Here is a 10,682-nt window from a genome sequence, read left to right as displayed (position 1 = left end):
TTCCATAACTTTCATCAGATTCCCAGGGAAAGTTGACCTAAAATTGGTTAAGATTAACTGCCATAAGGTGTTCCTTATCTGGACAGAGGTAGAACGTGCAATATATTTATTTTACTCTACTAAAACAGATACAGGGAAAACATTTAATGGCCCTCAGGTAGGGAATTAGATAACTCATAATCCTTAACTTCATGATTTTTTTAGTTTACTGTCATTTTTGCTCTGTGCCTGGCCCCATTTTTGGTTTATTTTTAACTAGAGGCCCGGTGCACAAATTCGTGCATGGGTGGAGTCCCTTGAGCCGGCCAGTGGGAGGGACCATGGGAGGTTGGCTGGCTCGGGGGAGGGACTGCGGGAGGTTGGCTGGCCGCAGGAGCTGGCCGCAGGAGATTGACTGTGGTAGTGCACTGACCACCAGGGGGCATCTCCTGTGTTGAGCGTCTGCCCCCTGGTAATCAGTGCACATCATAGCAACCGGTCAACCAAGTGTTCGGTCTCTTAGGCTTTTATATATATAGATAATATATCAAACCTCCAGAAATTAATCTTCCATTACTAGAACATTAATAACAGCAGTCTGTTCATGTGCTTCTTTCCTTTTGTGTCCCCTTGACTTTCCCCAACTACTGTCTTGAATTTTGGCTTGTTTACTCCCATGCTTTAAAAAAAAGTTACCACATATGTATGTATGTCTTAATGTACATAATACACTGGTGTACTGGTAAACTGGCTCTTTGAAAAAATAATCCCTGATTTCTAGCACTTTTAAAATTTTCATTTACAAATTCCCCAACATGGCTGATTTTAAGCTACCAACATGACATCATTGCATGTGGAGTTGGGAAGAAATGCATACCATCATCACCTGTGAGCCAATACGAGCCAGCCCCAGCACACCCCTGACAGTATGTCATTTTGTTTTAGTTGTTACTGAACTATTTCATATTGTGGATTTGATTTTCATTTCCTTAAAATAAAGAGATTGAACAGCTCCTTAAGTGTTTATTGGCCGCATGTTTTCTCTTCTGTGAAATACCTCTTCAAGGTGTTTTCCTATTTTATTACTGTATGTTTTCTTAATGATTTGTAGACATTCTTGTTTTCTTTAATTTTTTACTAATTTTTAGAGAAGAAGGGAGAGGGATAGAGAGAGAGAAACATCAGTTGGCTGCTTCCTGCACACCCTATACTGGGGATCAGGTCTGCAACCCAGGCATGTGCCCTGATCTGGAATCGAACCTGTGACATTTTGGTTCCTAGGCCAAAGCTCTACCGCTGAGCACACCATCTCAGCTCTTTTTTACTTTCTTAAAGGTGTCTTTTAATGAACAGAAGTCTTTTAAAGTTTAGTGCTTTTTGTGTCTTGTTTAAATAAATGTTGTATAATTATTTTACATAGTGAGATTTCCTAGCTTAGAGCCAAATAAATTGTTTTTCTGTCAAGTTCATGAACATCTAAAGAACCATACCAGCCCTAACCGGTTTGGCTCAGTGGATAGAGCATCAGCCTGTGGACTCAAGGGCCCCAGGTTCAATTCCGGCCAAGGGCATGTACCTTGGTTGCGGGCACATCCCCAGTAGGAGGTATGCAGGAGGCAGCTGATCAATGTTTCTCTCTCATTGATGTTTCTAACTCTCTATCCCCTCTCCCTTCCTCTCTGTAAAAAATCAATAAAGTATATTTTTTAAAAAACAATAAAATATATTTTTAAAAAATAAAAATAAAAATCATCATTCTCCCCTTTTAAAAAAAAAGAACCATACCAATAAAATCTAACTTAATTTACTTGAACAAAATACTAAACTTATACCTTAAATTATGCTTTAGTACTACATTATGGTAATTAAAGAGGAATCAGACAAATTATAGATGAGAAAATTTAAACAGAGAAAGATAGAAAACTGAAAGAGGTAAGTTGGGCAGAGAAACTAAAAAGACAAAGGGACTCAATAGAAACAGTAGATGTTGGGTAAATGTTGACATAACTTATCCTCTTTTGAGCCCTGATGGATTAACCACAGTAGTTCATCAAGAGAGAAATTTACCTGTAGCTGAAGTAGCAGAAACCAGAAGAAACTGTGGTCCACTTCTGATTTTCGCACTCTAGGGTCTTCAACTTAGACTTCATAGTGTAAAAGTATACAGTTTATTTATTTTATTTTTTTAAAAATATATTTTATTGATTTTTTACAGAGAGAAAGGGAGAGAGAGAGTTAGAAACATCAATGAGAGAGAAACATAGACCAGCTGCCTCCTGCACATCTCCTACTGGGGATGTGCCCGCAACCCAGGTACATGCCCTTGACCGGAATCGAACCTGGGACCTTTCAGTCCGCAGGCCGACGCTCTAACCACTGAGCCAAACTGGTTTCGGCAAAAGTATACAGTTTAAGATAACGTTCAGCCCTAACTGGTTTGGCTCAGTGGATAGAACATTTGCCTGCAGACTGAAGGGTCCCAGGTTTAATACCATCAAGGGCACATGCCTGGGTTTCGGCTCAATCCCCAATAGGGGGCATGCAGGAGGCAGCCAATCAAATGATTCTCATCATTGATGTTTCTATCTCTGTCTCCATCTCTAAAATCAATAAAAATACATATTTTTTAAAAAGGTAACTTTCAGGGGGACATTTATTGCACAAAGCAAAATATTTGTCTAATAATCTTGCTTTTCAGAGAGGATTTTGAGATTATTAATTACAGTTTTAAAATTATAAAAGATTAATAAAGAGGAAGTAAAACAGAAAAAACACCCATTATATTTTGGTATATTTTTCTTAGGTTTTCTTAATTATTTCACTTTTTAGATATATGTGGGTCAAGACTACAAGAAACAATAGAAATACAGAAAAAATTTTTACAAAATTATATTTAGAGATTGATACTGAATTTGGCAGATGCAATTAATATAGCTACATGTTGTGTTTTTTTTTAAATATATTTTATTGATTTTTTTACAGAGAGGAAGGGAGAGAGAGATAGAGAGTTAGAAATAGCGATCAGCTGCCTCCTGCACATCTCCTACTGGGGATGTGCCCGCAACCCAGGTACATGCCCTTGACTGGATTCGAACCTGGGACCTTTCAGTCCGCAGGCCGACGCTCTATCCACTGAGCCAAACCGGTTTCGGCTACATGTTGTTTTTGTTTGTTTTGTATAGCTACATGTTCAAACGTTAGAATCTTTAAAACATTTTTTTAACTCCATGAATTTTTACAAAAGTAAATGATGCAATCTCTTCTGTGCCCTTGAAGAAAAGTCTTCATGGCATAATTTCCAGATTTCTATGAGAATCTAGAATTAGATTTTTATAACTTGTTTATGCAATGGAGCATCCATAAAAACATAATGGCATTTTTAGTATACCCCATTAAATTGGCACGCCGACGCTCTATCCACAACTAGAGCTAATACTAAAAGTATTAGAGCTAATACTTTTATTTTTTTAAAAAGAGCCTGGCCTGTGTTGCTCTTTTAGTGTCAATCCATGAACCAGAAGGTCACAGTTTGATTTCTAGTCAGGGCACATGCCTGGGTTTTCAGACTCTATCCCCAGTAGGGGGTATGCAGGGGGCAGCTGATCGATGATTCTTTCTCATCATTGATGTTTCTATCTCTCCCTCTCCCTTCCTCTCTCTGAAATCGATAAACATATACTTTTAAAAGTAATAAAAAGTAAATTAAAAATATATATACAACATGTAAATTCACAGTTACATTGCCTGTTGCATAAGTAAGCAAAGTTTATTAATTTTTTAAATGATCTTATTGCTCTCTGTTGTTTGCTTTGTTTGACTCTAGACAGGTACCAAAGAAATACAGAAATGGGACAAAAATTTGAGAATTGTAGAAATTCTTTTCATTAACTTGACTGTTATTTTGCAATTTTCAGGGGGGAAAAATATATTAGTGGGCAACACCTCCTTCACCGCAAACCTGTATTCCATGTGAAGCATATATAGTTCGAGTCATAATAATCTACAATAGCAACTCTTAACTTTTTCTCCCTATCCTTATTAGCAATGGGATTGAGTATACTCCCATGGATAGGCCTTGTTTAATAGATAACAGACTAGGGCTTTTGCCATAGTTTGATAGTAGTAACTCTGTTTGATAGCAGTAACTCTAGACCTTTCTTTCCCACTATGAAAGTACATTGGAATGCAACTGAGAATAACTATTTTTAGAAATAACCTTAAATTCTCCCCAAAAGAAAAAAATTAAAATACTTTTTTCACTTTAAATAATTTTTGTACTTTTCAATTACAGTTGACATACTATATTATATTAGTTTCATGTGCACAACACAATGATTAGACATTATATAACTTAACTAAGTGATCACCCTAATAAATCTTATACCATCTAAAACCATACATAGTTACTATAATATTAACTATATTCCCTATGCTGTACTTTATATCCCTGTGACTATTCTGTAACTACCAGTTTGTGCTTCTTAATCCTGTCACCTTTTTCACCTATCCCCCAACCTTCCTCCCATCTGGCAACTGTCAGAATGTTCTCTGTATCTATGAGTCTGTTTCTGTTTTGCTTGTTCATTTATTTTGTTTTTTAGATGTATTTTGTCTGGTGTAAGTATTGCTACCCTGGCTTTTTTTGGTTTGTTTCCATTTTCATGAAATATCTTTTTTCATCCCTTTACCTTCAGTCTGAGTGTATCTTTCAATCTGAAGTGAGTCTCTTGTAGATAGCATATATAAGGGTCTTGTTATTCATTCAGCCTCTATCTCTTCGGATTGGAGCATTTGATCCATTTGCATTTAAAGTAATTAATGATAGATATATATTTATTGCTATTACTCATATTTTTTATCTTTTTTCTTCTTCTTAAAGAAGACCCTTTAACATTTTTTGTAATACTGGTTTGGTGGTGGTGAACTCCTCTAGCTTGTTCTCGTCTGGGAAGCTCTTTACCTGTACTATAATTCTAAATGATAGCTTTGCTGGGTAGAGTGATCTTTGTTGTAAGTCCTTGCTTTTTATCACTTTGAATATTTCTTGCCAATACTTTCTGGCCTGCAAAGTTTCTGTTGAGAAATCAGCTGATAGTCTTATGGGAGCTCCCTTGTAGATAACTGCTTTTCTCTTTTTGTCTTTTTTTCCTCTCTAATACGTTTTTATTGATTTTAGAGAAAGAGGAATGAATAGAGAGAGAAATATCAATTGACTGCCTTCTACATGCCCCTACTGGGGGTCGAGCCCACAACCGGGGCATGTGCCCTGACTGAGAATCAAACTGGCAACATCTTGGTGCATGGGACACTGCTCAACCAACTAAGCCACATTGGCCAGGGCTAATATTCTCTTTGTCTTTAACCTTTTTCATTTTATTATGCTGTATCTTGGTGTGGGCCTCTTTGGGTGCATCCCTTGTTTGGGACTCTGCGCTTCCTAGACTTGTATGTCTATTTCCTTCACCAAGGTAGGGAAGTTTTCCGTCATTATTTTTTCCACACAGGTTTTCAATTGTTTGCTCGCTCTCTTCTTTTTCTGGCACCCCCATGATACAAATGTTGATATACTTGAAGTAGTCTTAGAGACTGCTTATACTATTTTTATTTTTCTTGATTCTGTTTGGCTGTTTTCTGCTTCCTATCTTACAAAATCTCTGATTTGATTCACTGCCTCATCTACTCCAGTGTTGATTCCCTATAATGTATTCTTCATTTTAGTTAGCATAGTCTTCATTTCTGACTGGTTCTTATTTATGTTTTCTGTCTTTGTTTTTATTTCCTATCTCTCTGTTGAAGATCTCACTAAGTTCATCTACTCTTCCCCTAAGTTCATTGAGCATTTTTATAACTAGTGTTTTGAGCTCTGTATCTAGGACAGGGGTGGGCAAACTTTTTGACTCGAGGGCCACAATGGGTTCTTAAACTGGACCGGAGGACCGGAACAAAAGCATGGATGGAGTGTTTGTGTGAACTAATATAAATTCAAAGTAAACATCATTACATAAAAGGGTACGGTCTTTTTTTTTTTTTTAGTTTTATTCATTTCAAATGGGCCGGATCCGGCCCCCGGGCCATAGTTTGCCCACGGCTGATCTAGGAGATTGCTATTCTCCATTTTGTCTAGTTCTTTTTCTGGAGTTTTCTTCTGCTCTTTCATTTGGGACATGTTTCTTTGTCTCCTCATTTTGGCTGCCTCCCTGTATTAGGTAGAGCTGTTACATCTTCTGGACTTGGTAGAATGGCCTTATGCAGTATCCTGTAGGGTCCAGTGGCACAGCTTCCCTGATCACCCAAATTTGGTACTTCAGGTGCACACTCGCCTTGATTGCTGTTGGCCCCTCAATGGGAGGGATTTATCCCCAGGCCAGTTGGCTGTGAGGACTGACTGTGACCACCTGGGGAATCAGCTGTGCAGGGGCTAACCCCATAGAGCAGGACTTACTTCAGTGGGGTTCTGGAGCCCACTGAGTCTGTACCTTGAATGTGTTGCTTGTGGAGGTGGTTGGGTGGTGCTTTGACATGGTCTGAAGCTGTTCACCAGGTATGCTGGCTCTGGGCCCTCATGGGAGATTCAGGCCAAGGTCAGCCACCATCTGTGTCCTGCTTGGGGCCACCCAGCATAAGCTACAAAGCAATCTGCAGATGGCTGCTATTTGTGCTGGGCTTGGAAGTGCCCAGGAGAGACCAAGCTGTGAACCAAGGCTGTCTGCCACTAGTGCCAGGCCTGAGGCCACTTAGCAAGAGCTACGTGGCACACTAAGGCCAGATGCTGCTTGTTTTAGAGATTTTTAGGAAGTTCAAAGCATGAGTCAAGACAGGCCTTTTGTATGGAAAGCCACTGAAACAACTTAGTTGGGCCTGCAAGTTAGATGCAGTGGCGTCTCAGGGAATCAGCAGGGTGAGGCTAACAGAATTAGCCAGGTTGATGGAGACTCAGTTATGACATCTGCGTACTGGCTCTGTGGAGGGGAGAGGGCCTGAAAAAGGAACAATGGCCTGTGCTAGTACTTCTGTCTGGGAGAAAGCCACTCCTCCAGCTCTCACCCTGATGCCAGACAACTCAATTTCTCCCTGTATGTCCCTGATTTCCCAGTGCTGGAACACAGAGCAAGTGAGACCAATTAAGTCCTCACTTGGGCCTTTTAAGAGAAACACCTGAGACTCCAGCAGCCCTCTGTCTCACTAAACCACAACCCAAGCTGGTTTTCACAACCAGAAATTACAGGGACTTCTCTTGCTGGCATTGGAACCCTGGCCAGGGGGTCTGGTATAGGGCTGGGACTCCTCACTCTTCAGGGAGCACCTCTGCATCCAAGATATCTCTCCTGATTTTTATTCGCCACTCGTGGGTGTGGGACCATCCATTCCACATCTCTGACCCTCCTACCAGTCTCGATGTGGTTTCTTCTTTATATCCTTAGTTGTAGGACTTCATTTCAGCTGGATTTCAGATGATTCTGAATGATGGTTGTTCTGTAGTTTAGTCGTAAATTTAATGTGGTTGTGGGAGGATTTGAGTACAGCATTTACCTACTCCACCATCTTGACCAGTTGAGCCATATACTTCTTAAACTTGAATTATTTTAACATAAATACTATCCATGTGTACAGTGGCTATAGTGTTTTTGTATCTTATTTTATATTTGAATAAAAAATTAATAAATTGATTAGTGTTTATCGCATGTAGCTAAAGCATAAGTTAGAAGAATCCTAATAGACATTCCATAACCTGTGTATCTTTTGAAGACCCTAAGTGAGGCATCTGGGCTCTAGAGTTCCACTGGAGTTGTCAGTGCCTTGGAGAGGGTATCCTGGAGAGATACCATTATCCCAACTATCATTCTTAAGCATTCCTTTCCCACCCTTGCTGCACTGTAAGCTCCAAACCCCAGAATGGTGTACAACTGAATTGTAGCAAGGTTCCACGTAGGACCAAAGTTAATTTCCTGTGGCTTTTTTCTAAATCTCCCCAAGTTTTTATCCACACATCTGCGATTTATAAAATCCTTGAAAATTTTGCAACTAGCTTATTTGTATTCTAATAGATGTACGTGTGTGTGTGTCCCCAGACCCATGACAACATTTAATAAAAAAGTAAATTAATAGATTTGAAAAGAATGGCTATTTAATTTGAACTTTTCTTTTTTTATAGATTTTGAAGGTATGACTTTCCTTGAAACTGAGCAAGGAAAACCATTTGTGTCAGTATTCAGACATTTAAGGTTACAGTATATTATCAGTGATTTGGCCTCTGCACGAATTATTGAACAAGATTCTCTAATACCATCAGGTAAGAGTATATAATGAAATTATGATTTTAAGTAATATCTTTCTGATTATAATAGTAATATATATCATAGAAAAGCATACTTAAGAGATATTATTCTTAATCCCAAGAAGGTACACAGTTTTATACCAAAGCTGAATCATACCATGCAGGTAATTTTCTGTGTTCACATCATATATTTTGGGTATTTTTCCATATCATTAAATACTCTCCAGAATATTTAAGTGGCTGTATAGTTTTCTGTAATATGGGTGTACTTTCATTTTATTAACTAGTACACTACTTTGCACCAAACTTTTAAAAATGGTTTTTGTAGTATTCCTTAAAGTTTACAACTGCTTTCTTCTATTAATACTGCATAAATTTGCTTATTTTCTTTTTTCCTTATTCTAGTCTTAAAGCTCATATCAAAGCAAATGTAAAGCTCATATCTTTGCTAATTATTTAAATTTAAGACAATTACTAATTTAATATTCTCAGTTAAATCTCTAGTGCTTGTATAAGATTCAGTTTAGTACTATATATGCATATAAGAAGTATAGAATAGCCGCAACCGGTTTGGCTCAGTGGATGGAGCGTTGGCCTGTGGACTGAAGGGTCCCAGGTTCGATTCCAGTCAAGGGCATGTACCTTGGTTGCGGGCACATCCCTAATAGGAGGTGTGCAGGAGGCAGCTGATAGATGTTTCTCTCTCATCGATGTTTCTAACTCTCTATCTCTCTCCCTTCCTCACTGTAAAATCAATAAAATATATTTTTTTAAAAAAGAAGTATAGAATAGACTTTCTATTTGAAGATTTATTTGTAAGTTTGCAAACATTAGTAATAGATTTGTCTGAAAAATTGTAATTATCTGATACCTCAGTTTTTAATATATCTGTGTTTATAGATTTAAATTGTTCTTGTAATCTGTAAACTTATTTAGAAAGGTATTCAATGGAAAGCAAACCTAGAGTAACACTCTGATACATTTGAAAGTAATGCATTTTTATAAAATCACTCTAATAGGTTTATAGACATTGGTTTTCTATTAATTTCATGTGAATCATTTTTAGTGAATACTTCATCTTACAGTTATAAATGGATGAATAGGTTTTCCTATATCCCAATAAAAATTACAGTTTCAAAAGCAGAATGTAAATTCAAATGATATCCTATGCTGTTTTTAAGGGGTGAAAAAGTGGCACATAACTCAAATTAGATAGATTAGTGTGTGTTCTCAATAGCAGTAAATCCTACATTTGAAATAAATTAAAATAATTTTTATTACTTAGCTAAAATTCATTGATTATTTTTCAGAAATAGTGCCAAACACATGTTAATATTATTTAAATATTATGCATTCTGAAGAGTTTTACTACATCTATTTTGACAATCCTTAGGTAAAAATTTTAAGAAATATGTTTAATTCCAAGTTAAGTCAGGATTTTGTATAGAAACAGCCTATTTTAAGATTCAACTATGTCAATCACAGTTGAACTCCATTATTTCAAGAAATTAGATCTATTTTAGGTCAGATTATTAAATCTGTTTTATTCCATACTCTCCTTGTCTTACTTCCCTCTCCCTTGATACTACCTCTGACCTATCTTGTTATTCCTCCCAAAACTTTCTGTTATGTACTCTGGAACTAGGGTCTATAAACTCCCATATCTTCCATCTCTTCCTTCTATGTATTTAGCTCTCCCAGAGGATACTATTTTTCCTCTGTAGAGGGTAAAATGCCTATTAAGACATCCTGCCCCAGTATAGGGGTAGGAGGCCAGAAAGGCCTAGCCCCTCAATGTCCTTTCCAAATATTATTGCATATCATCCAACTAACCCTCTATCCTTTCTCTCTTCTCTTCACATTCATGTAAGACTTGGACGTTTGATTTACTGTCTACCTCCCCACTCCTGTATAGTCACATAATGGTCATTCCATTTAATACCCTAGCTTCCTAGTAATTTGACCTCAATTCCAGTAACATTTATGTTTGCTGAACATTAGCACTCACCACCTATGGAAACACCATGAACCTTATAACCCAGAATTTCTTAGCATGAGAACTCTGGTAGTCTTCAGGCTACATATAACCTTCTATTATGTTCATAGCCTCATTCCCTTTACATTGTTATTTTATTTCCAATCCATTTTAAGCCTTTCATTGTCTACCAGTCTTTCAAACTTCTCCTATTATTTTTGGCCCTTCAATTTCATGTTAGATATCTGAGCCACTCTCTCTCCCTATTGTCTTCAACTCGTCCTATATTTGACAAATCTTAAAACTAAATTAAACCTATATCCTCTAGTCTGTGCTGAGTATTGCACAGAGCATTCTACAGCTTTTTATTTATTTTTTAATTAAATCTTGTTTGGCTAAGCTGTTGGAGGTGAACCTGCAAACTCAAGGGTCCCTGCATCAATTTCGGTCAAG

General features: G+C 37.5%; 1 protein-coding gene across 1 annotated transcript in view; it reads left to right on the top strand.

Annotated features, from left to right (window-relative positions):
- Positions 1–10,682, top strand: part of GMCL1 (germ cell-less, spermatogenesis associated 1) — a 55,937-nt gene that overhangs the window by 23,245 nt on the left and 22,010 nt on the right. Inside the window, exon 9 of the mRNA XM_015571499.1 lies at positions 8,132–8,269. Within this exon, the coding sequence (XP_015426985.1) occupies positions 8,132–8,269 (138 nt within the window). The remainder of the gene's footprint in view (positions 1–8,131; positions 8,270–10,682) is intronic.

Source organism: Myotis davidii, unplaced genomic scaffold (genome assembly GCF_000327345.1).
Source record: "Myotis davidii unplaced genomic scaffold, ASM32734v1 scaffold247, whole genome shotgun sequence".
NCBI lineage: Eukaryota > Metazoa > Chordata > Mammalia > Chiroptera > Vespertilionidae > Myotis > Myotis davidii.
Note: the sequence above shows the minus strand (reverse complement) of the source record. Positions and strands in the feature narration are given on the sequence as shown.